Here is a 27,394-nt window from a genome sequence, read left to right on the forward strand (position 1 = left end):
TCTTGGTCCTGCTTCCTCTTTTCCTCCTTCTAGTCCATCCCACGGGGTTTTGCTAAATATTTGTGCTTCCTTGTCGCTTTTTATTTCTTCGTGTGTTTGTGTTTTTGGGGGGGGAGAAGGATACAAACCCACAACAATGATGAAAGACAAGTGTCAACTGCCATGTGAAATATAGGAAAAGTGTACCTGAAAGAACTATAAATTAATTCTGAAGAATCAACACAAGAGATAATATAGTTTGTTGTTTCAGGTTGGTAGGAGGCAGAGTGTGAGCCCTTCATTCGGTGTTTGGGAATAAGATGCAAGATCTGATTATATTACATATAAAGTTTATATTATAGGGGAAACTATGTTTTCCTTTAATTTCCACTTGCCCTAAAATGTTAGTTTTTATTCCTACGACTAGCTGATTAGGAAAAAGAGAAAAACAAAACAAAAACATGAGTGAGGTCATGGCCGATAAGACATGCCAGCACAGAACATATTGCATAATAGAAGCTGCTAAGTAGTCTTCAAGGATACAACATTATGTTTGGATGCATACCATTAAGGACCCACGTTATTTTACAAAAATATTCTAATGACTTGTGCAGAAAACTGGAAAATCACCCCATTAAATTGACTCACCCAATCCCAACCCCACATACATACCTTCACAAGCACCAAAAGGTGATTTTAACAAAAAGGAAAAGATAAACAACAACAAGGTTCAGGTATTTCGCCAATTCACAAATCCAAGTATTTTAAAGCTCTGTCAGGTCCTGCTTTGATATTTCCCTGCCACCATCCTGCAGAGTTCCCTATGGGATACTATATCATATAATTATTTAGTTATTCATTTATTGTCCATCCTCACTAAGAGACTGTAACCCCCCTGAAGGCAGGGACTTGTTTCTTTTACTCGACTACAACAATGCCTAGTATACAGCTGGCACTAAAGATTTGTTGAATGAATGAATGAATGAATAGCATCTTGTATTTGTATAGCATTTCAGCATTTACAAAGCATGTGATCCTAGGAATATATTATTACCTACATATTACTGATTAAAATGTCATGGCTTAGTGGGATTAAGGTTACACTGTTAATAACAGCATTTTCTGTAGCTGAGAATAAAACTATCTTCACCCTCCCATACTGCCTTACCAATGCCGACGCCATATTGGCAGCACCGCATGTGTCGTGTGCACAGTGCTTGCCTCAGAGGAGAGATCTAATGGGAGTTGCAATAGCAGCCAGCACTGCAGGGGTTTCACATGGGTAACAGGAGGACTTTGCCAGCTTCCATGGCTTCAAGCTAACTGGCTAGGCTCTCTGAGTCCCAGTGCTATTGTATGCAAAGCTGAAAATAGGCCTCCTGATTCTTGGGCAAAGGGAAGAGGTTGATGGACTGATCCAGAGCCGCAGACTCCCAAGATGAGGTGGTCATGGGATCTTTTTATGGTATGGACGTTCAAGAGTTCTACCTAACAATGTCTCACTACAAAGAAAAGAATAACTGACTTATTTTTCTCTTATTTTTTATGATGTTCCCGTTCTTGAAAGTCTCCCAAATATACTCACTTTCCTTTCACTCTGCTTAAAATTTCTGAAGTGCACATCAAGGTTCTGTGATGATCATATTCCCCAACCTAACTACTCAGGTGAACTGAATTACAGACTCCCTTACAACCTTCTGGCTGCTTCTAGAGCCCTGGGGCCAGAAAAGTCCCCTTCCTCTTCAGACCCAGACCGGGATTCAATCTTTTCAGGAATCCCTTCAGACAAACACCCTTTGGGTCCCAATGTAATCAGGAGCCCAACTCTTTAACTGGCACCTACATCCGGTAAAACTGTGCTCAAGGTATTCGCTTCCACTGTTTCATCTTCTATGTTATAATGAAGGGGCCTCTAGGGAATGAATGGTTTGCCAACTTCTATGACCACTCAAATTTCCACAAACAAAAGTGTTCTATCTGCACCTAGGGGAGAAAGTGGGTTGTTAGAACTATTGTTGCTTAAGAGAGCCCTCTGCTGACCCAAATGATGTGTGCTCACTATTTTTCTACAGTCAGACCTCACCCAACCAGGTACATGTCTTGCCAACAGATCCACTGATTACTAAATACGTCTCTGCTTAAAGACTGTGTGGCAGCCAGTCATTAAGGGACCAACTACATTGCGGCACAGGGGTAAGTTATTCTGCTCAGTACAGTCTCCATGTAAAAGTTGTCAAGGCAGATGCTTAAGAATGAAGTGCCTGCAAAGGCTCCTTTGCACATAGGGCTCACAGGGCCCTTACAGAGGGGTTGGTTTGAGGGACTCGTGTCAATTTTCCCTTTGTTTTAATATTTTGTTAAAATTTCACCTTTTTATGGTACATCATTATGATTCCCTGACTGGATTCACTATAGAGATTTAATTTCTCAAACTTTTTTTTTTTTTTTTGAGACAGAGTCTCGCTTTGTTGTCCCCCAGGCTAGAGTGAGTGCCGTGGCATCAGCCTAGCTCACAGCAACCTCAAGCTCCTGGGTTCAAGCAATCCTCTTGCCTCAGCCTCCAGAGTAGCTGGGACCACAGGCATGCACCACCACGCCCGGCTAATTTTTTGCATATGTATTTTTAGTTGGCCAATTAATTTCTTTCTATTTATAGTAGAGATGGGGTCTTGCTCTTGCTCAGGCTGGTTTCAAACTCCTGACCTCGAGCTATCCACCCGCCTCGGCCTCCCAGAGTGCTAGGATTACAGGCGTGAGCCACCGTGCCTGGCCTATTTTCTCAAACTTTTAATGTTCATTGTACTTGATGTTATTAGGCCACGGTCCCAGGATTTTGGACTTCAAGAAGTAATAAAACATTTTATAATATAGGGGTCTTAGAGAGGGATGCCAATTTTTTTCTTTTCCTTTTGTCTCAATAAAATTTTAATTTCAGAATAATTTTAGATTTACAGAAAAGTTGTAAAGATCATGCAGAGAGTTCCAGTGTACCCTTCACCCAGCTTCTCCTACCATTTACATATTACTAATACATACTATGTACACTTCAGTGCATTTGTCAACACTAAGAAACCAGCATTGATACATTACTATTAACTAAAGTGTATAACTTATGTGGCTTTCCCTAGTTTTTCTATGAATGTCCTTTTCTTGCTCCATGTCATCCTGTCTCCCTGGTTTCTTCTACCTGTGACAGTTTCTGACTCTTTCCTTCTTTTTCATGAGCTAGATAATTTTCAAGAGTACTGGTGAAGTATTTTACAGAATGCTCCTCAGTGGTGGTGGTGGGGGGTGCAAACTTTTAAATTCAGATTGTGTAAGGGAAAAATCATCTATTGTGGTCACCATTTCATAAAGGAAAGGCCATTTTAACAACCAGAAAATGAAGAAATAAAGAATAATCTTTTAAATAAAACAAATTTATTGCTTGGAAAGACCCACTACTTTACACACTCGCAGTTTCCCTCTTCATCTCCCCTCACTTTCTTTCATTTTGGCCCACACGAGAGAAAATGTCATCACGGACTCATGAACAGGAAGTTAGGAATCATCCAGAAGGAACACAGTGATCATTCCTTCCCTACGTACAAAAGCTACCACTCTAGCAAGGGCATAAACTACTAAAATATGCAGATAAGAGAAGTGAAAGCTACAGAGAAATACAAGCATCCCCAGTGGAAACACAGAAGAAAGATTAATTCTGATGAAGAATCTGGAGGAATGAAGGACTGATTCATGGAGGAACATTCTCCCAGGTAAGCCTTAAAAGAATGAAATTTTGGTCCAAAGCTGGTGTGGGGTGGGGCAAAAGAGTATACAGAAAGAGGCAAAAAAAGGTTTTAGATTGTAATAAAACGTCATAAGCAATTAAAAGTATGAATTTGTTAATTATGTTATTACTAGATCATGAACAGTCTCCTTGCAACTTTAAGAAGTTAAATGATTGTCCTTAAGTAGCCAGGTACAACCCATCTAATCCGTTTCCTCATTATACTGGAAGTTTAGAGGACAAGTGAGAGCATTATTTTGCACTTACAGGTAGGAAAATCTGGATCCCTGGACCATGAAAGCATTAGGTCCCACAGTAAGTGAGTAGCAGGAGTATGGGTTGTTCACATTTATGTGATCTAGGCCACCTGTGCAATCTCATTTCTAATAGTATCAAAATTTTTTTAATCACCGGAACGTGTCAATGTATGGAGAAAATATCAGATGTAGAGAAAGGGAACTTTGTTCCAGAAGGAGTGATAGCATAGAAACATGGACAGTGTGGGTCTGGGATCAGATGGGCCCACCGAATCCTGCACTGCATGGGCTATATAAACTCAGCAAGTCACCACCTCTCTGAACCTCAGTTTCCTCATCTGTAAAATGGGGGGATAACAATTCCTACTTTTCAAGGTTGTTGTGAGGCTTAGAGGCAATGCATAAACACATGAACCTTCTCATAAAATGGTTGTTAATATTATTACATGGAAATTTTCCTTTGGGCTTAATCCTGTGTGGTCAGGCCTTTCATTATAAAAGTCTATTGATCAACACTTAAGTGCACATATAGAAGTAACATTTATCGGGGGTCAGGCAGGTGGGAGGGGAGAGAAGGTGATGGGTAAATTCACACCTAATGGGCGCGGTGTGCACCGTCTGGGGGATGGACACACTTGTAGCTTTGACTTGGACAAGGCAAAGGCAATATATGTAACCTAAACATTTGTACCCCCGTAATATGCTAAAATAAAAAATAAAATAAAATAAAAATAAAAGTCTATTGATTGGATAACTTTGAAGTGGCTTTGCTAACAGTGCTGAATATTTGCATGAAGCTTTTTATTATGTAATGATCTATGTTAATTTATTTTGGACTTATTTTTAGTCTCGCTTGAAAAGCATTATTTTATATGTGGTGACATAAAATAATATTTTAATGACTGGCTTACAGTCTTTATTAAGTCCCCCCACCACCTGTGGATTTTTCTACTTAAGAACTCTGGGAATGTCGCCCCTAAGACATGAATGGTTTTTGTTTATAATTGTAATGTGGGTTGGGCGGGGAAATGTGTTGGGAATTTATTTGGACTACTTTCGAAGAATATTTCAGTTCAACTGCTACTTTCCCTCATGTGACCTATGGTCGTTGACACAGAACAGGGTTTAAGACTTTCCTATGGGAACTGTTCTGTGAACTAAGATATTGAGCAGCATTCCTGGCCTCTGCCCACTAGATGGCAGTAGCACCCTCCAGTTGTGACAACCAGCAATGACCGCAGAAATTGCCAGACGAACCAGGTGGGCAAAATCACCCCCATCTGAGACGCATTAACATAGACGGTACTCTACACAAAGGCCAAGTGCTAGGCTAAAGATGGTTCTACTTTAACACAATTGTGTTCACTTGAGACTTTTCATTCATCCATAACTAGAGATTAACCTTGGACTTTGAAGGCCTTCCCCAATAATGGCCCAACCTACAGCTTTAGATCCATCACATCCCCCACCTCCACCCTTACACATCCAATGTTTGGCCTGACTAGACCGACCACGCACTGTTTCTACTGTATCCCCACACCACGCCCTTCTCCTTTACCTCCACTGTCCAGAGTCAAGTCTCATTTATTCCTTATGGCCTTACTAAATGGCCAAATTTTCCCAGGCCTTTCTGTTAGAAGAGATAGCTTCGCCCTCAGAACGTGAAACTTCTTCAGCTGGACCTCTCTCGTTCCTCCTTAGTCATTTACTAACTTTTGTGCAAACCCAAAGTCCTCTGCCTCCACTTCTAACGTCAGGCGTGCACTCACTATTTTAATTTCCTTTTGCCTAGAAAATATGTTGTGGAGGAGAAAGTTATTCTTTTGATTTGAGGCACTCTTTTAAATTTGGTGGAATCCTCTAATGGTGCACACATCACCCTTCCCACCACACACTGGCACATATTACTACCTTATCCAGTTGGCTGGCATGGAACATAAAGCAGATCCATTTTAATAGAGGACAAACCCAGGTAGGAAACCTCAGCAAGTGTTCCTAGAGAGCAAGTCACCATCAGGACTCTCACTGGCCATGATAGCAGGTTTTACCTTTAAATATCTGAAGGGCTGGTATGTGAAGAAGGAATTTTGAAAACATCAGCTTCTTAACTAATTAATAAATAGTTCAAAATTCTAAAGGTACAGAGAAAAAGAGAGTGACAATGGAAATTAACAATCTTGCACACCCTTCTTCCTCATCACCCTGTAACCTTCCCTAGAAGTAATGTTACCAGTTTCTTGAATGTTTTTTCAGAGACAACCCAGGCATGCCCAAGAATAAAGGTATGAGTGGAAATAACCCAACAGATGAATAAACAGAATGTGATGTATCCATACAATAGAATATTATTCAGCTATAAAAAGGGAAGAAGTACTGATACATGCTACCACGCGGATGAACCTAAGTAAGTGAAAGAATCTAAACACAAAAGACCACAATATCATATGATTCCTTTTATATGAAATGTTCAGAATAGATAAATCCAGAGACAGAAAGTGCGGTTACTAGGGGCTGGAGGAAGGAGAAATGGGAAGTGACTGAAAATGGGTATGGGTTTACTTTTGGGGGTGATGAAAATGTTCTGGAATCAATAGTGAAGGTTGCACAATCTTATGAATATACTAAAAACTACTAATTTTTTAAAAAGCTTTGTGAATATATATTTGTATCTGTTATATGTTCCTTTTGTCTCTAAGCACCATCTTCTTTTTATGTATTTTTAAATTTTATTTTCTTTGCATCAGTGCAGTCTGTGGAAGTAACCATTCATTACAATCGTCCATCTTTCCCACAATAAAATTGATCATAAACCATTAAAAAAGAATAAAGATATAGTTTTTGCTTTTAATACAAATCCTACACTATGCTACCACGACCTTCTCTTGCCTCTGTCACTTTCCAAATATCATGTATCTATATTAGAACATATCAAACTGTATCATATTTCTTAATGGCTGTGTGACAAACCACTGTATCAGACACATGTATTTAAACTACTGTTTCTCAACCAACGGTGATTTTATCCCTACCCTACCCCCAGATGGCAATGTCTAGAGACATTTTTTTATAGTCACAACCTGGGGTAGAAGGATACAATTGGCATCTAGTGGGTAGAGGCCAGGGATGCTGCCTAACATCCTACAACACACATGACAGTCCCCTACAGCAAAGAATTAGCCACCCAAAATGTTAATAGCTATGGAGGTTGAAACTTGCAATTTACACACTCCATGATTAATGAATATTTAAATTGTTTACAATGTTTGTCTTTATAAATAATGCTGCATAAAATTCCATCTTCCAGATATACAATAACTTCCTTATATACAATTTCAGATATATAATCATTCCACTATTATTTTGAATGTTTTGTTCCTTTCTTATTTATTTTCTTTCTGTTATCTTTTTTTTTTATTTTGGCATATTATGGGGGTACGGATTTTAAGGTTTCAATAAATGCCCTTTCCCCCCCTCCCCCCACAAGTTTGAGTTTCCAGCATGACCATCCCCCAGATGGTGTACATCTCACTCATTATGTATGTGTATACCCGCCCCCCTGCTCCCCTCCCCCCTGCCCAATACCCTATTACTGTAGTACCTATGTGTCCACTTAGGTGCTGCTCAGTTAATACCAGTTTGCTGGTGAGTATATGTGGTGCTTGTTTTTCCATTCTTGGGATATTTCACTTAGTAATATGGGTTCCAGCTCTATCCAGGAAAATATAAGATGTGCTATATCACCGTTGTTTCTTAGAGCTGAATAGTACTCCATGGTATACATATACCACATTTTATTAAAATTTGTACCAGAATAAACATTTGTATAAGAAGCCTTTCTTCTTTCTTTGGGTAGTTTTTTTTTTTTCAGGAAATTATTAGATTTATAGAAGTAGGATTACTGGGTCAAAGGAGAATAACTTTTTTCTCAGGAGTTATATGGGATTCATATTGCCATTATGAATAGACGTTTTCCCCCATTACATCTGATTATTGCTTTAATGCAGGAAAGTGGTTGATTTTTACATAGTTATTTTATATCCAGCCATTTACTAAGAGGTTTTGGCTGACATTCTTAGTATGGTGGTGCCAAAGGATGTCTTAGGGGTGGAGGTGGCTTTAGCTTCCTTCCTATAATCTGTTAGCTTCACCCCCAAATCACACCAAATCAACATATGTGCCAAGATCCACATGTTGCCCTGTAATCACAACTTCAGGACAAGTCCCAAGCCCTCCTACCTCCCCCAATCAACTCACCAACCAAAGCCAGATTTGGCCACTGTGGGGCTTTCTTTTATTATCATATTAGCTACTAGTAAATAATTTTCCTCTTCCTTTATAAAAGCTATAACTCTTATTTATTAATAGCTTCAAAGTTTCCAGAACCATATTAAATTGCAATGGTGCTGGTAGACAGTCTTGTCTTCTTTATCATATTAATAGGAAGATGGCTAATGTCTCAGTGTCCAATATGACATAAGCTGCTCATTGAACAATAGAGTCTTTATGATATTGAGAAAGTATTCTTTCCTAGTTTTCCAAAATGGATGTTGAATTTAATCAACTCTTTTTTTTTCCCCCAGTCTCAATTTAGCCCTGATGGTATGGTTTGCTTTTGAAAGTGGTGCACAGCAAGCTAGAAAAAAAAGGCTGTGTGGGAAATGGGAGGTTTGAATCTGGTCACAAGTTTTAGTTTTAGGCCGGGCGAGGTGGCTCACGCCTGTAATCCTAGCACTCTGGGAGGCCGAGGTTGGCGGATTGCCCAAGGTCAGGAGTTCAAAACCAACCTGAGCAAGAGCGAGACCCCATCTCTACCATAAATTAAAAAAAAGAAATTAATTGGCCAACTAATATATATGGAAAAAATCAGCCAGGCATGGTGGCACATGCCTGTAGTCGCAGCTACTGGGGAGGCTGAGGCAGGAGGATTGCTTGCGCCCAGGAGTTTGAGGTGTCTGTGAGCCAGGCTGACGCCGCGGCGCTCACTCTAGTCTGGGCAACAAAGTGAGACTCTGTCTCTAAAAAAAAAAAAAAAAAAAAGAAAAGAAAAACAAGTTTTAGTTTTAGGTGTGAATCACCAGGACCTTTCCCTTCCTCTCTGGGACATTGTTCAGGCATTGCATGCAAACGCTGCCTGCCACCAACCAGTAAATATGAGCGTGGTTTTTCTGACGGGCACGCCCTTGGAAACAGGGAGGTTTTGTTCTCCTGAACAAAATCAAAGAACTTGCTGAGGCTTGTAGTGAAAAACTTTTTAAAACACCTCACAGCCTAATTGAGAACATAATGGACAAGACTATCCTAAAATGTCCCTGCAAAGCAGGAAGGATGGGTCCCTCCTAAGTTTTTAAATTTCATTAAGCAGGAGTGACCAACCATCCCAGTTTGCTCAGGACTGAGGTGTTCCTAGCAACACAAGGCTTTCATTTCTAAACTTGAAAAGTCCCGAGGCTTTTAATCATTTAAGGGTGACTTTGAAAGGCACAAAACACGTTTCTTCTCAAGGTAGGTGAAAGGTTCATCAAAGGTGTCTAAACTATTACATAAGTACCTCTCTTTCGAGCTAAACTTTGGCAAGGCTTGCCTATTTTTCAGATTATTCTTTGTTTCTGATCATTTATACTCACCCTAAACAAATAACATTATCAAGCCTGATCAGAAATAGGGTAACTGTAAAATTATTTCACCCTTCACCACAAAGGCCCTTTGAAAACAATCCTCTCCAGAGTCCAAACTCCTGGCAGGAAAAACTTAACGCATTTCTCCCTTTGTCTTGTGACCACCAACTGTGCCTCCTTTTCCAGGATATGCCTTCTTCCTCAATGTATAAGCAAGTTTTTAACAGAAAATATATAGCTATCCAAACCTATGCATTAAGTTTAAAAAAATGGTTAGCCATTAACCTTAGTAAAATCAGGTTCTCACTCTTACAGAATCATATTGCTGGTTTGGAGGGTCATCTAGACCAGCATTTCTCAGATTTTAATGTATATATCAATCACTTGATGATGTTTAAATGCAGATTCTAATTCAGTAGCTCTGAGGTGGAGCCTGAGATTACAGGTGATATCACTGCTGGTTCATGGGTCATTGAGATAATAGGAATTTTAAAGAATAATATTCTCAACATTTCTTTGATTATGTATCATTATCAGTTTATTTTATTTTTTTTTTATTTTAGTATATTGTGGGGGTACAAGTGTTAAAGTTATATATATTGCCCATTCCCCCCTCTCAAGTAAGAGCTTCAAGCATGTTCATTATCAGTTTAAATAAGTGTGAGCATGCACTCAAAATATTATATTAGTTATATTTATATTTATGTTAGTAGAAAATAATTTAATTTTTATTTAAAAAATGTGAGCTCTAGCACAGAACTGACTATTGTGAGGAACATTGATCCTGACAACATACCCATTACATGAACATTGAGTGCATGGTTATATTACTCCAGGCTTAAGAAAACCACTTTGATTCAGGGAGCCTATTCTATCTTTGCATAAGTAATTGTTAGAAAGTTCTTTCTTCTATTGGTTTGTATCTATGCTTTATATCCAAAGGTTTACCTTTGGAAGCATATATTAATAAAACAAATCTAATCCCACTTAACACCAATGCTACTCCTATCACTGAGAAGGTCTGATTTCCTTAATATATAAAAAGCTTCCACAAAACAATAATAATAATACCAGCAACTCAGCAGGGAAAAACAAGCCAAGGATATAAATATGTATGATGAACAGATGTTTTAAAATGAAAAAAAAATCAACCCCACTCAGATAAGAGAAATGTAAATTTAAACTATGATAAAGCATTATTTTTCACTTGTCAAAATGGCAAAGATAAGAAAAGCAAAGTAAATACATTGTGTTAGTTATGTTGAGGAAAAACAGGTACCTTCGTACATCACTGTGGTAATGTCAACTGGTACAACAATCATGGCAAATGCTTAAGGAAGCCATTAAAAATTAATTTATTGAAGAATATTGAAAAATGCTAAGAATATAATGTTAAGTTAAAAAAAAAAAAGACACAAAACATAAATATGATACCAGGAAAAAAGTACTGGAAGAAAATGCATCAAAATAGTAACAGCTATTTCTGAATGGTAAGATAACATCACTGTTGATTGTAACTTTGTTCTTTAAAGAGTCAAAATTTTCAAAATTTACAACAAGCCTGTATACTTTGGAAAATGTTCCAGAGAAGAGGTGATGAAAGACTACAAGTGGACTTGGCTTTAAATTTCAGACTTTTAAAGTTCACATTATTAAGAGACAGTTAAGTGTGTGGCTTACTTATACTCCTGGGGAAAAAATCATACAGTCTATTCTCGTCATTTGAGATAGTTATATACTACAAATTTGCCATAATCACTGAATTAGCAATTACTAAACCATTGTTCTTAGGAGAAATACAGGATTGGGCTCCTCCAAGCCTCTGGTCATGATTTTTTCAACCAATCAATACATGTATTGTATTATGTGTGTTTCTGTTTAAAGACATCTTATTTAATATATACTGGTGATTAACATTGAACTCTCTGCCAGCAACACTACAACTCATACCTGAATAAAGTTTACCTAATACACATATTTTCTCCATAAAGCACATCACACCCTTCTTGTGTTTAGGAACACTACACAGCACCGCTGTACTATGCTTGGAAGCCATTTTAAACAGTGAAATCACCAACAAAAAGCACAAAAATATTCAAACCGTGGCATTAAATAAGAAAAGGACTTTGAAAAGGACACTTGCGTACATTATGAGAGCCAAAACAAGAAAGCGGAGCATCTCCTTGTTCAACCTCAGCTGGCAACATGCACAGTGAGCAACTCATAAATTACCATAAAAGCACCACAAGTATTCATTTGGGGGTTACAAATACATTTTGGCAAGTAGGTGAATTCACGAATACAGAATCCACAAATAATTACAGCTACAGTTTTAAGGAAAAATCTTTAAAAAAAGAGAGAGCCAAACACCAATATTATACAGCTGAACTCCTTCACAGAGTTGTTTAAAGTTGAGTAGCTTAGCCGGGCGCGGTGGCTCACGCCTGTAATCCTAGCACTCTGGGAGGCTGAGACGGGCAGATTGCTCAAAGTCAGGAGTTCGAAACCAGCCTGAGCAAGAACAAGACCCCGTCTCTACTATAAATAGAAAGAAATTAATTGGCCAACTAATATATATAGAAAAAATTAGCCAGGCATGGTGGTGCATGCCTGTAGTCCCAGCTACTTGGGAGGCTGAGGCAGGAGGATCACTTAAGCCCAGGAGTTTGAGGTTGCTGTGAGCTAGGCACTGACGCCACAGCACTCTAGCCTGGGCAACAGAGTGAGTCTCTGTCTCAAAAAAAAAAAGAAAAAGTTGAGTAGCTTATAATCTATAAAACCATCCCCCTAGACAGCACTTTCCATAATGGAAATGAAAGCAGTATGTTTCATCATTCATTTTATTTAATGTATTCATTGTCTTCAGCAAGAGCCATTGCTTTTTATCATCAGTTAAATGCAGGCAGTAGTTACTGAGCATCTTCACATGGTGTGGCATGATCTTAGTTGAAGCAATTTACAGTCCTCTTTGGGTGTGTGTGGGGAGGTTGAGGCAATTCCCAACTCTAATGCAAGACAGAATATGTTCAAGGCCACCATAAAGGCATAATGTACATGAGACTGGTAAAAAAATATATAATGCTATGGGGACCAAATGAAGGAGAAAACACACTCTCTCAGGATCATCTGCAAAACTTGACAGAGAGAGTGATATGTGAAAAGACCTTGAAGGATGAGTAAGATTGTGACTGGAACTATGGGATGGAGTGGACAAGAAGCAGCTTGAGCAAGAGCACAGAAAGGAGATATGTTTCAGGAACAAGATCAGGATCCAGCATGAATGTAGGGTAGGGGAAAGGAATGGCTTCCATTATTGCTGTAAAGCAAGGCACAGCACCTTCAACGTGTTAGCAGAAAAGGGAACTGGAAGGTGAATGTCTAACTGAGGAAGGTAGAAGGGTCCAACTATCCTGGATCCTGCTTCCAGAAGTTTCTTGGCCCATTCTACCTTTACAATGCAGTGGTGCACTCCTTCCCTGTCCATCTTTCACCTCCTTAACCAGACTGTACATGGAAGGGAGCAGGGATCATGCCCCACTCTTCATTAGCCTCCCTCCCTCTGCCTTCTACCCACACTTCCCAACACACAGCACACACCCCAGCATACAGAAGATCACCCTACACCAGCACCTGCATGTCGCCAGCCTTCTGTAAATATTTACTCATTCACTTATTGGCTTTGCAAACACACTAAGCCTTGAACAAGCCCTGGTCTGTTTCCTAAGAATACTAGTTTTGCTCACCAAGCAAATGGCTAAACTTGTAACTAGGAAGTAACTATCCCTGAGCTTTCCCAGAATATATGTATGTATGGAGAATGGGAATCACTGATAGTGCCACAATATTATTAATATATTATATATCTTTATTTCTTTATCTAACTAAAACTGAAAATTAGTATTCAGTAGAATCTATAAATTTTACAATTAAACTTGTAAATGTATATGTATGTCCTTAAAATCCTAACTTTTAGGATATTATAGTTTGGTCCCTTCATTCTATAATCTTCAGAAGTTAATATAAATACTCATATAGTTCTTAGATTGTCTTTGGGGTTTATAATACTATATAATTGGGTAAACATTTCTGAGAATTCTTGTATAGAAACAGATTTTCTATATAAAATTATTTTAATCACATCTTAAATAGCTTATTCTATCTCCAATAAATTATTTTAATTATAAAAGTATTTTAAGAAGCCAATTGTTACTCTTTATTAACTGCTCAAATAGAAATATCTCCAGTGGTGCAAATTCAAAGAATATTAAAAACAGTAAGTATTTAAATTTGAGTATAGATATTGCAATTCTATAGCAGGAAGTCGGCAACTTATAATTTAATCTTAGCCTTTTATTCATTGTTTTTAAAACTGAATTTTCTACTAGAAGTGAGAGCAGCTTTTAAAACACATACTTCTATAGTCAAATTATTGTACTTACTGTTTCAAAACCTCGATGTGGGTGATCAGGAAATCCTCCTGGTCTACCTCCTTTAAATTCATCAAACAGTAAAAACGGATCCAGATTTTTTAACTGAAATAAAAATAAAATTCAGCAGATTAGATGTGCCTTTTAAGCCATGCTAACTGGGGCTACATTCTTGAATAAATCTAGCAAACCTCATCAAAAACTACATAGCTTCATGAGCAACTTTTGCAATGGAAACTGCTTTCAAGAACTCCTTATACACTTACACATACACATGGATTCCCTAATTATGTCCGAGAGTTGAGAAGCACAGTTGACAGATATTTTATAATCACCTAAGATATAAATAGTCATGTACAAACAAGATACAGTCTGTATTCTAAACAGATTCATAATCTTATGGAAGAACAGACTAGAAAATCAATGTGACAATAAATGCTCTGGAAGAAGACAACTTTATACACATGAGAGTAGGGTGGGATCAGAGAAGGTTCTAGCAGGAAAATGGCACTTAAGCTGAGTCTTGGAGTACATGTAGGAATTAATCAAGTAGAAGAGAAAGGAGAAGGAAGGATATTCCAGGTGGAAGAGCAGAGAAACAGCTTAGCATGCTTAAAGAACTGCAAGGAAACTACTCTATTGGGGCAAAGATGCACATGGAATTGTGATGAGAGATGGGCAGAGGATACAGGCCAAATCTTAAAGGAGTTTGGATTTTATCCTGAAGGTAATGCGTTTTAATTAGGGGTTGATATGATCCAAGTAAGAAAGCTCATTCTGTGGAAGATGGTTTGGGAAAGGAAGAAAGGAGACAGAGTATTTAGGTCATGTCAATTGTCTGAACAGGTCAAGGGCAAATGCCAGAGCTAAGGCAATGGCAGTGGCAGTGGAGAGAGGTTGTGTGACTGGGTAGATATTTAGGAGGCAAAAGGCAAGAGCATTAGACACTTCCCAAATGTCTAGCCATGGTGTCTAGGAAGATGGTAGGGCCATCAGCTCTAGGAAGATGGTAGGGCCAGCAGCTCAAAGGAACAGAAGAAGCTGCCTTGAAATAGCCACAGTGACTTCATTTTAAGTCACGTTGAGTTTGAAATATTTACATAAATGTTTTCTGTATAAATAAAACAATCATCAGTGTACATTATATTGCACGAAGGCTAGCAGGCAACGGAAGATAAGTCTCAAGCTCAAATGAGAATTGGGAACAAATGTGGCTGTCACCAGTATATCTTTATGATTGTCTTGCTTATTCTTGGCCATTTGTCATTCTGCATAAATTTTATGTAATTTATCAAATTCTATGAATAAAAATGTTGGTATTTTGATTGAAATTGCTTTGAATCTATGGATAAATTTGGGAAGAATTGGCATTTATATAATATTGAGTTTTCCTCAATATTTCCTCAATATAAATATGGTTATCTACATTTATTGAGGTCTTTTAAAATGTCTTTCAATAAGGATTTGTAATTTTCTCCATAAAAATTTTACATATATCTAAAATTTTTTTCTAGCTAACTTAAATTTTTAATGATACTATATTGCAAGCACCATTTTAAAATTACATTTTGAACAGTTTGATGCTGGAAATTAGAAATATTAATAGAAAGGAGATTCTGAATACTACTAAGCTCTTATTAATTTTAATGATTAATAGATAGCTTCTTCTGGGTTTTGAGACATTCATATCACCAGTGCATTTATCAATAGATGTTTGCCCAATAGTGCATGAAAAATATTTTTGCTTGCATTAGATTAAAGCTGTGGCAGACTACAGTTTTTGTGGGTTTTGCTGAGCTCATCTGGCTTCTACATGCCTTTCTCAGTCTGAAACAGTGGTCATTATTGAGGACATGCTGCTCTCATGGCCAAGGGCAGGAGCAAAAGCAAGCCAGGTCAATCGTGCACAATCACATTAACAGATACCATTGGCCAAAGTATGTGACAGGGCCAAGCCCAAAGTCAATCCCTGGAGTTCATCTAAAAATGGGTGGGGGTGTATAATCCTATTACAGGGTGGGAGGGAGTAATATTCCAACCAACACCCATTAATTTACAAATAATGAGATTCTTTTTTCACTTCCAATCCTTATCATTTCTATTTCTTTTCCTTGTTTTTGCATAAACTAGCAACTGTACAACAGTGTTGAGTGGAAATGATGGTGGTCTTTTCCTTGTCTTTTCCCTGATTTTACATAGATTGCTTTTTAAAGTTTCACTGCTAACCAACCAAGTTGTTTAATGTTTTATAGCTTCTCTTCATAAGGTTAAGGAGTTTCCCTTCTACTTCTAGTTTACGAAGTTATTAGAGGTTTTTTTTTTTTTTGTTTTTGTTTTTTTTTTTTTTTGAGACAGAGTCTAGCTTTGTTGTCCAGGCTAGAGTGAGTGCCGTGGCGTCAGCCTAGCTCACAGCAACCTCAAACTCCTAGGCTCGAGCGATCCTTCTGCCTCAGCCTCCCGAGTAGCTGGGACTACAGGCATGCGCCACCATGCCCGGCTGATTTTTTATATATATATCAGTTGGCCAATTAATTTCTTTCTATTTATAGTAGAGACGGGGTCTCGCTCTTGCTCAGGCTGGTTTTGAACTCCTGACCTTGAGCAATCCGCCCGCCTCGGCCTCCCAGAGAGCTAGGATTACAGGCGTGAGCCACCGCGCCTGGCCTAGAGTTTTTTATTGTTGTTGTTGTTGTTCAAATATAAATGGATGTTGACTTCTTCTGAATGTTTTTCTGCACTATTAAGGTACTTCTATGCTTTCTTCTTTCATCTCTTCATGATAGTAAATTATATAAGTAGATTTTCTAACATTAAACCAAATTTGCTCTCTTCAGATAATATATGATATTGCTCATGATATATTATCTCTTTTATACATTGCTTTTTTTTTATGTGAATGTTTATAGCAGCTTTATTTGTAATTGCCCCAAACTGGAAACAACCAAATGTCCCTCGGCTGGGAATGGATACACTATCATACATCCATTAAAAAGGAACAGATTACTGACATATGCAAAATGGATGAGTCTCAAATGCATCATGCTAAATGAGGCCAGACTCAAAATGATTATATACTGCATGAGCCCAGGTATGAGTTACTGCAAAAACAAAATTTTAAGAACAGATCAGTGGTTACCAAGGAAGGAGCTAGGGGGTTAGAAGTTGACAACAATGAGGACAGAGGAACTTTGGGGGATGGAACCATCCTATATTTTAACTGTGGCTAACTGTATACATTTATCAAAACTTACAGAACTAGGAAAAATTTTAATGTAATACCTTTATAAAAAATGGGACTTTTAAATCCCTTGTTTTAAATATTCAGATATCCTTTGCTTAGAATCATTGAAACAATTTCACATTGTTTTTGTCATATTATCTCCCATAGACCACAAACTGAACTCTCACTTAACCCTTAGAGATCCATGGGCCTATAAAAAGCAGTCCGAAATTATTGACAGTTGCAAATAATCAGATCAGAGCAAGGAATATTTAAATAGCAATCTTTAAATGAAACCTTTTAGAGTTACACTAAGATATAAATGGTAGGTAACAGTTACTACAAAAGCAAGGTCAATATACATTGCTTTTTTTGGTTGCTTAATATTTGGTTTATGATTCCCACAATTTTCATAAGTGTGATGTAGTTATCCTTTTACTTGCAGGCCTCGTCTGGTCTTGATAGCTGGGCAATGTCAGCTTCCTAAAGTGATTTGAGCAGCATTCCCACAGGTTTCATCCCCTAGAGTTTGTTCACTATGGAAATTATCTGTACCTTAAATATTTTGTAACATTTACCTGTAAAATCATCTAGACCTGTTGTCTGTGTTATAAACTTTTAAAATACAGGCAATCCCCGGGTTATGGATGACCTGGTTTAAACAGCATTGCAGACTTAAGAACAGGCTCCCAAGGCTCCCCACAGGAATAATTTATAATTAAATAATTAAATTAATAATTCAGGAACTAGTTTCTTCCGTGCATGTAAACAAACCCACATGGCACTGAACCACGTGGTTCAATGGCGCAGCATCTTTACACTAGCAGCTAGTCTTGTTGTTTATATGGTCGCTTACATATAACATCACTTTTGTCTTAACTTTTTTATCAGATTTTCTGAGTCTGCATTTACCCTGATGACCCTGCCTTCAAAGCGAAAGTGCACTGCAAGTCCAGGTGAGCCTGCAGCAAAAAGAAAGGTGATTACAGTGGAAACGAAAGGAGAAATAATTGTGTTCAGAGAAAGGCCAGACACCATCATTCACTGGGAAAGCATTAGGCTTCAATGTCTCGACTACCAGAACAATTATAAAGGATACGTAATGAGTGAGATGGGCACCATCTTGGGGACGGACATGCTTGAAGCTCTGACTTGAGGGGGGGGGGCATGGGCAATGTACATAACCTTAACATTTGTGCCCTATAATATGCTGAAATAAAAAATAAAAAAAGAATAAAGAAAAAACATGCACTTCAAAATAAACATTCTGAATTGAATTAATCGAATGCAAAAAAAAGGATAATGTGAGAGTAATGGAACATGTAAAAGCAATGAAAGCATCAGTTATTACTAAGCAGTGTAGTGGATTAATTATTGAAATGGAAAGGTTATTATAGATTTGGTTAGAAAGTCAAAATATGCATAACCTTCCTATTAGCCTAGTGTTGATGCAATACTAGGTGTTAACCTTTAATATTCTTTTTTTGAAATTTCTCCTATCTCCTATCTAAACTTTTTATATGAGTTTATTTTTCTGTTCCGTTTGTTTGAATTAAAAGAAAGAGCACAATAGTTTCTGTAACTTAGTACAGGGGTGTTATTATTATAGTATTACACTGTATCATTATTACCATATATGAGCCATTATAATATTGTTGCTATTATTATTACCATATATGTGCCGTTCATCAGGGATCTGAGTTACATACAAATCCAACCTAAAGACGCTGTCAGGAACATATCTTGTCTGTAACCCAGAGACCGCCTGTACTGACTCAATTATCCTAATGAAACTGTTTGGATTTTCCATTGCTTATTGTTTCTTATTGTTTTTGGACTCTGTTTCACTAACCTCTTGAAGTCATTTATTTCAGGATATATACTCTGTCATATTATTAGAAATGAAAGTACAAAACTCTTTGTCTTGGTTTCTGCTTTTGTCTCTCCTGTTTCCACTTTCTATGGAAAAAACCATATACACACGTGCACACACACATATAACACATACAAATATATGTATACAAACTAAACATAACACTGCAAGTTTTTTAACCTAACCAAGTCTCGCTTTCTTCATTTTAAAACATGGACTGTAACCCATATACAGCTAGGCCACTTTGTAGCCCATCTCAGCCCAGTGTTTCATCCAGTCCAACATTAAAAAGTAATCAAAAATAAATTCAAATTCTTTATTGAATGCTTGAAAAAATACCAAAAAAGGCTTTGATTTAAAGATCTATTTAGAATCCCCCTTAGCCCTCTCCATATATGCCTCCCATAATTCCATCTTCTCTCGCTCTAACTCTTCAAATCACCTCAAAGCATCTAGAGACAGTGCTTTCTTTTTCTCCTCTTCCCCTCTCCCCTTTTGGATTTACTCTTTTCTCTTCTACCGGTAACTCTCTGCCCTTTCTAGTGAAAATCAACCAAGCAGATCTTGTTTGCATTCAATTTTGTCCCGTCATTCATTACTCCATGTCAGCTCATTAAAAACCCAGGAACCAAACTGGGATTGGCAGGAAGAGAAGCTGAGAATTCTCATGCCTTATTATACATTTTTTCTTCTTGCAGGATAATATATATCTATATATATAGATATAGATATACCTTTGAAGATTGTAAGGATTGGAAACAATGAACCAAGAGCACCTGATCTAGTGCCCACATTTGCAGTCATAGTAAACAAATCACTTGTAACCACTAATACTGGGCACAGTTGTACATTCTATGCTAAAATGGCTTTGGGGTCCAAAGCTTATATTTCTTCAGAGACATAAGCCTTGGTGCAGAGAGTCTGAAAAGTAACCTCCTTGACATTAGACAGACGGTTTCATTCTCTGCTGATGGGAGGGCTAGGGGCCTACTTTCTGGCAAGTTGGTAACATGCAGAGTGTGAAAAAATACGGCAACAACCTAAATGGTTAAAAACTGTGTTGTGAGTAAGAGAATATTTATATGCACATATAATGGAATATGGCATAGCTAGCTAAATGATGTTTAGTATCATGGGAAGCCCTTATGCTACCATGTTAAATGAAAAAATTAGGACAGAAAATTGCTTATATAATCCTCATGATATAAAATATACAATTATATGGAAACAAACACCTTTTGCCTTAAGAGTAATTCAACCAGGTTGATGGGATTAGGAATGATTCCTATCCATTTATTTTTCCTTAGGGTAGAGTTATACGTGGGACACAGGAGAACTGAATATGAGGGTCTTTAAAGCACAGATTTCCAGCCAAGGACTCTTATCTGGGTCTATGTATAGAATTTAGGGGGACTGTGAACTTAGACTGGAAAAAATTACATCTTTATTCTCACTAACCTCTACTCAATTTTTTTCTGGATTTTTTTTATTGTGGTAAAATATACATAACATAAAATGCAGAATTTTAACCATTTTAAGTGTTCAATTCAGCAGCATTAAATACACATTGTTGTACAACCATCACCACCATCTCCAGACTGAAATTGAACATTTTCTTCAATTATGAATGTAGTCAATGAACCACAGTAAATTCCTACCATGTTTCCCCAAAAATAAGACAGGGTCTTATATTTATTTTTCCTCAAGAAGACACCCTAGGGCTTATTTTCAGGGGATGTATTATTTTTTTTAAGTACAGTACAACAATCTACATTGATTCGAATATAGTTAAGTCATCTTCTTCTGGAATATCATCATAACTCTCCAAACCCCGAATTCCATCCTGAATTTCTTGTGACTCTATTTCCTTTAGAACCATCAGCCCCAATCTCTCATGTTGAGCACTAGAGCTTTCATGGGACAGATGAGAAGGGCTGCTCCTCTTCTTTATGGCTCCGCGACGACATGCATGGGTTGTGCAGATGCGCTGCGTAACCACGTCCGTTACTAGGTCTTATTTTTGGGGTAGGGCTTCTATTGCGCAAATGCTTAGAAATCCTGCTAGGGCTTATTTTATGGGTAGGTCTTATTTTGGGGAAACATGGTAGTACCTGTGACTTTGTCACCAACAGAAATCAAAGCCATTTTCACATGACATTACAGTTGTGAGTAGGCACATTGCAACGTCATTCACGCTCCTCACAGCTTTGAAATTAGGGAGTTATTAGAACTGCCACCAAATCTTGTTATTTAATGTAAAATTACTAGATTATGAAATCAGTTTTTTAACTTTGTTAACCATATTTCAGTATAAAAGTTTCCCTTGGTAATCCTATCTATTTTATTTGATGTATTTTAAAACGTTGTTGTGAAAAGTAATTGGTAGGTTTCACTAGACTACCAAAAGGGTTCACAGGACAAAAACAATTAAGAAATTCTCAGTTGTGTTCCTGACAGATGGACTAATTAAAGTATTAGCTATCCTCAGCATTTAACAGTGGTTTACTGACAGGTGTCTCCAGGGTCCCAGAATTCTTTCCAATTGTTCTGCTGGTGATGTAACCTAGTAGAATATGACACCACCTCCATCTGCATCTCCCCAGCATCTCCTGTGCATTTAGCCCTTAGAATAAGCCTGTTTGTGTGTACCCTTCAGAAAACAATGTTTGATGAACCTCAAAAAACATTTGGATAAGCAGGAAGCCAGTGTTGGAAAGAGAAACCACAAAGGCACACAAGGGGAAATTTGATGGGGCTGATGGAGAGTTGGGTTGACACTTCTCCCTCTGCCTCAGTGGCCAATCAACTTTATGCTAGATGAAATAAGCCAGGCACAGGAGACAAATATTGCATGCTCACACTTATATGTGGAATCTAAAAAAACTGAACTCATAAAAGCATAGAATAGAATTGTGGTTACCAAGGAATGAGAGGCAGGGTGGAGAGATGTTGGTCAAAGGATACCAAGTTTTAGTTACACAGGCGGAATAAATTCAAGAGATCTATTGCACAACATGGTGACAATAATATATAACTATGTATTGTATACTTGAAATTTACTAAGAGAATTTTGAATTTTTCTTCTTCTTTTTTTTTTTTTTTTTTTTTTGAGACAAAGTCTCACTCTGTTGCCTTGGGTAGAGTGCAGTGGCATCATCATAGCTCACAGCAACTTCAAACTCCTGAGCTCAAGTGATCCTCCTATCTTAGCCTTCAGAGTAGCTGGGACTACAGGCACACACCACCATGCCTGCTAATTTTTTCTATTTTTAGTAGAGACAGTGTCTTGCTCTTACTCAGGCTGGTGTCGAACTCCTAAGCTCAAGCAATCCTCCTGCCTTGGCCTCCCAGAGTGCTGGGATTACAGGCATGAGCCACCGTGCCCATCCTACTAAGAGAGATTTTAAGTGTCTTCTCCACAAAAAAAAATAAGTATGTGAGGTAATGTATATGTTCAATAGCTTGATTTAGCCATCTCACAACATACAGATATCAAAACATCATCTTGTATACCATAAATATATGTATTTTTATTTGTCAACTTAAAACAAATAATATATTTTTAAAAACATTGAATCCATCAACAATGTAAGTCAGCACTCACTAAGGAAAGCCATGAATTTTTTAAAATCCTACAAGCACCTTTCAAAGATGAAAAAGTAGAGAAAGTAACCATTACGTAACGGGTGATATAAAGCTTAGGTCTAGCAACAAAGTAGTATGAAAATAACAAAGTAGAGTTTAAAAGGAGGGACAACCCAGCCTCACTTTTCAAAATGGAATCCATTTCCCTAATGTATTTCTTTTTATTCAAAACTTTTTTTGAAATCTGGTATGGCGCTGGGGGCTATATTCTTTGGGCTATGACTGCCATCTGATATCTTTTTGTGTATATAAGATTTTTTTTCCTGCAAATCCCAATTTTCCCATGTTATTCAAATGAAAACATTCTCTAATGTTGAAAGACATCTATCTAACCTATAATCACCTTCCCTGAAAGCTAGTCCCCATCTACACCTGCCCCTCACCGGGGGGGGGGGGGGAGTTTATAGAGTTGGATGCCAGCAGTCTCTCCCAGAATCCAAATCCCTGGCAATGTCTGATTGGCCAGAAGTAGAGATCTGACCCACGCCGAGCCAATCAGATTCTCTCTCCTGGGCATCTGGAATTGGGAACCAGAGCTACTCCCTGGTGCTTTGAGGTGTGGGCATATAAACCTGGGGACTGTCACATGGGCATGTTTGGTGATGCTGGGGCAGATAGCAGATCAGCCCAGGGCAGGGCGCGGATGAGCAGAGAGAAGCAGGGACACGTCATGAAGCTCAGCGGCACCTTCTGCCCAAGATCTCTATATCCACACTACAGGAATCCCCTTTGGGCCAGGGCTGGTCTGCATAGGGCCCCCATTGCAAAATATATTTATTTCTTTTCTTTTTTTTTTCTGGTTTAGAGAAGTCTTGCTGGACCCATTGCAAAATTTAGAGTTTGCACCTACACACCCCACAGGACAGCTCATGACTGTCTTGGCCCCCTATTCTCAAGTCACTATCAATGTCCCAGCAGTCCCTTCTGAAAAGAAAGCAAGAAGCAGCCACCCAACCAGCATACCTCGGGTCTGCCAATGCTTCTGCGGACCCTCGCGCCAACCCCTTCTGACTGCTCCCGGCTGAGCACGGACAGAGTAACCTTCTTGGAGGACCCCATGTCGAAGTCTAAAAACAGAGTGTTCTGATGCTGAGCTGTAGAAGATGGAGGACAAAAGGAGGGATAATAAAAAAGAAGTCAAAAGAGAAGGAATATCCAAAGACCACAAAAATAAAAGATATTAAAATTAGACTCCCAAAATAGTAGCAGCTCCAATTATTGACTGCTTAGTATGTACAGGGCCTATGTTAGACGCTTTAACACAATACTAATGATGGTGAACATGTATGAGTCCTTATTAGGTGCCCAGTACTCCACCAATTATTTACAATTGTTATCTAATGTAATGCTAGAGTCACCTTGTACAAAAGTTAGCAAGACAGTCATGTACTGCCTAATGACCTGTTTTGGTCAGTGATGAATCAGATATATGATGGTGGTCCTATAGATTATAATATCATATATTTACCATATTTTTGTCTAGGTTTAGATATGTTTAGAGACACAAATACTTACCATCATATTATGATTGCTTCCAGTACTCAGTACAGTCACCTGCTGTATAAGTGTGTAGCCTAGGAGCAATAGGCTATACCATACAGCTTAGGTGTGTGATATGCTCTACCATCTAGGTTTGTGTAATACGCGCTATAGTAATGAAATCGCCTAAGGATGCATTCCTCGGAATATATCTCCTTCATTAATCTAGGCATGGCTGTAACAGATCTATTAAGCACTTAACTAAAAACTTCTAATGAGCAATTTATCTGCTTTATCTCATTGAACTCTGTCAACCTTCTCACACTCCCCAGTGCCATCCCATGAGGTAGGGGCTACCCGTGAGGCTCACAGATGGGGATTTGCATGGGAACCATGGGGAACACGGAGAAAAACCAAGAGGTCCATGACTCTCACTGGAACCTGCTGAAGATCTTGACATTGAAAGGGATCTTTGAGAGTCATTAAATTCAAAGACCCATCTCTCCCTGGTTTAGGGCCAACTTCTCAGGCAAGAAATCGTTGCACTTTCTCATGAAGGCTTTTTTTTTTTTTTTTTCCAAGATAGACCATATTCTGGGCCATAAAATCTCGTGAAGTCTTGCAGAGCACTGGCAAGTCATGGACGAGCTGCCGTTGACAAGGCACCTCATATTTCAGGACTGACCTATAGCCTGAGTTATTATTCAAAAGTGTTTCCTCTTGGACAGGTCTGAGTTCTAACCAATGCACTATCACAGAACGAATATAACCAATCCCTTTTCCATTTCAAGTATTTGGAGACAGTAGCCCCAATCCCCTAAATCTCTTCTTCAAGTGAAATACAATCAATTCCTTCAAAGATTCCTACTGAAACCAAGACAGGTGCTTTAGCAAAAAGCAGAGCCGGGCAGCCTGGGTTTGCATTGTAGCTTCACCACATACCAGCTGTGTGACCTGAGGCTGTCTGTGCCTCAGTTTTCCTATCTGTAAAATGGGAGTAATAAGATGTCTACCTCAAGGGGGTGCAGTTAGTGCTATGGGAATGTTAGCTGCTATTATTCAGAGGGGCTCTATTCATCAATACCCTCTACTTAGTCAAGGCCTATCCTAAAATGTATCCTCCTCAAACAGTAGTCAATAAATATTTGATGGAATGTGGGGCACAGGAACGACCTTAATGTTCAAAGCAATACAGGCCTGTCATCGCCTATATAAAAGCAACTAGGAAATATTTTTATCTCTATCTAGACTAGTTCTGGGGCCTTCCAGACTCCTACAATTAAATTCTATTCATGTGAACAACCAATGAGGTACTTAACAGATCCCAGTGTTTTGCAAGAAGAAAAGCCTTCTACCGCTTGCACCAAATTTCAAAGTACTATTTAAGCATCTCTTGTCACCTCCCCTAGGAGTCTAAAGCGGGCTGGGGAAGGCAGGATTTTGCAAACTGATTGCCAGCACACCCCCACCTCGCTCAGCCCCGCGCGTCCCCGGTACTCACGCGTTGGTGGCGGCGCCCGGAGCCTCTGTGGCGGCTGACGGGGCACGCGGGAGACGGCCGGAGCGAGCGAGCGCAAGGCGGGCAGGTTTGCAGGGCGCCGGGCCAGTCGCCTCACCGTGACTCAGCGCTTCGCGACCGGCGGCCTCCGGGAGGCGGGAGCCTCCGGGTCTCGGGGGCCCCGGGCGGGGCGACGCCCCTGTTTACAGCCGGCCGCGCAGCTCCCCGCGCCCCGCCCCTCCCCGCTGCTCGGCCTCTGCGCACCTCCCGCCGGGAAGAGACGCGCACTCGGCAATTTGGGGGCGCGCAGGGTTCCAAGAGTGGGGTGCGGCCCGGGGAAGGTGCTCTGATCCGGGCAAAGGCCCCAAGTCGGGCTCGTGGGAAACCTGTCTTTAACTGGGGTCTACTTGTCACCCAAACCGCGGAGCTTGGCGACATGAGTTCGAATGCTGCCTCCGCCACTTGGAGGCACCACTTGGTGTGACCTGGGGCAGGTGGCTCAGCCTCTCTGTGCATACTCCTCTGTAACATAAAGATGGTGGTGATAATAGTACCAACCTCATAGGGTCACAGTGAGAATTAAATGAACCTGTTGCATTGCAAGCACTACACACGTGTTTGTTATATAAATAAGTTGCCTGCTGTTTGCCAGTTAGAATTGGGGAGTACGGGGAGAATGGGGAGAGGCCAAGACATCTTTGCTCCTGCCTAAAGCAAAGGCACACCCTGGTGGGGAAAGAATTGGTTAAGTGCTTGGATGTTGCTGAAATACAGTGGGCAGGGCATGGATAGTATTCGCAGAATGAGGGCCTCACCTTGCACAAGCCAGCGAGGTGGAGGGGGGAGGTCTAATTCATTGCCAGGGTTATTAACATGGCATGGCTGTGGTTTCTGTTCTCTAAACACCAGAAGGCCTCTGGCCTGGCTTTGAGAAAGGACAAAGTCTAAACCTTCCAAAACAAGGTCAGCAAACTGTCTGTGAAGGACCCGGCAGTGAATACTTTTGACTTCGCAGGCCACATATGTTCCCTGTGGAAACTGTGCCAGTTTGCCTCTGTAGCAAGCAAGCAGCTGTAGGCAACATACAAATAAGTGGGTGTGGTTCTACCTCAATAAACCCGAATTATGAATACTGAGATTTGAATTCATGAAATTCATCTAATTTTGAATTCACATCATTTTCACTTGTCACAAAATATTACTCCTTCATTTTTTTAAATTTCAACCCCTTAAAAATGTAAGAACCATTCTTAGCTCTCAGGCTGTACAAAAATAAGTAGTGGGTTGTCCACCCATCTGGGCTGTAGGGGTAGCTTGCAGAGACCCCTGATCTAAAAGAACAGGTTAGTAGAGCAGCAAAGACTTTCCCTTGTGCTTTTTATCTATAAGTGGGGCTCAAACCCCACCCACCTTACTTCAGTGATTCAAGGCTAAAGGATGTAATACACATGAACAATAAAAGTGCCATGGAATAATATTGTTGCCTACCGTCATTATAATTACATCTGCAACTGTCTCCAGGTAAAATAGAAGCAAGGGCTCTCTGTCCAGCGCTTTGCAGTACTTAGTAAATGCTTCTGCATTCCTTATCAAAAAGGTTCAACGTTCAGCCAATTGCTTGAGCCCAAAATG

At 39.2% G+C, this 27,394-nt stretch overlaps 1 protein-coding gene across 2 annotated transcripts in view; it reads right to left on the reverse strand.

Moving 5' to 3' along the window:
- PIR (pirin) overlaps positions 1-25,974 on the reverse strand; it is a 95,360-nt gene extending 69,386 nt beyond the window's left edge. The window contains exons 1-3 of one of the 2 annotated variants that reach the window (XM_012784765.2): positions 25,766-25,974; positions 23,749-23,879; positions 14,060-14,152 (exon numbers count right to left, since the gene is read on the reverse strand). In XM_012784765.2, the coding sequence (XP_012640219.2) occupies positions 14,060-14,152; positions 23,749-23,844 (189 nt within the window). In that variant the 5' untranslated portion in view covers positions 23,845-23,879; positions 25,766-25,974. The remainder of the gene's footprint in view (positions 1-14,059; positions 14,153-23,748; positions 23,880-25,765) is intronic. The other variant, XM_012784767.3, reaches the window with a different exon arrangement.
- Between the last annotated feature and the right edge of the window lie 1,420 nt (positions 25,975-27,394).

Source organism: Microcebus murinus, chromosome X (genome assembly GCF_040939455.1).
Source record: "Microcebus murinus isolate Inina chromosome X, M.murinus_Inina_mat1.0, whole genome shotgun sequence".
NCBI classification, from domain to species: Eukaryota; Metazoa; Chordata; class Mammalia; order Primates; family Cheirogaleidae; genus Microcebus; species Microcebus murinus.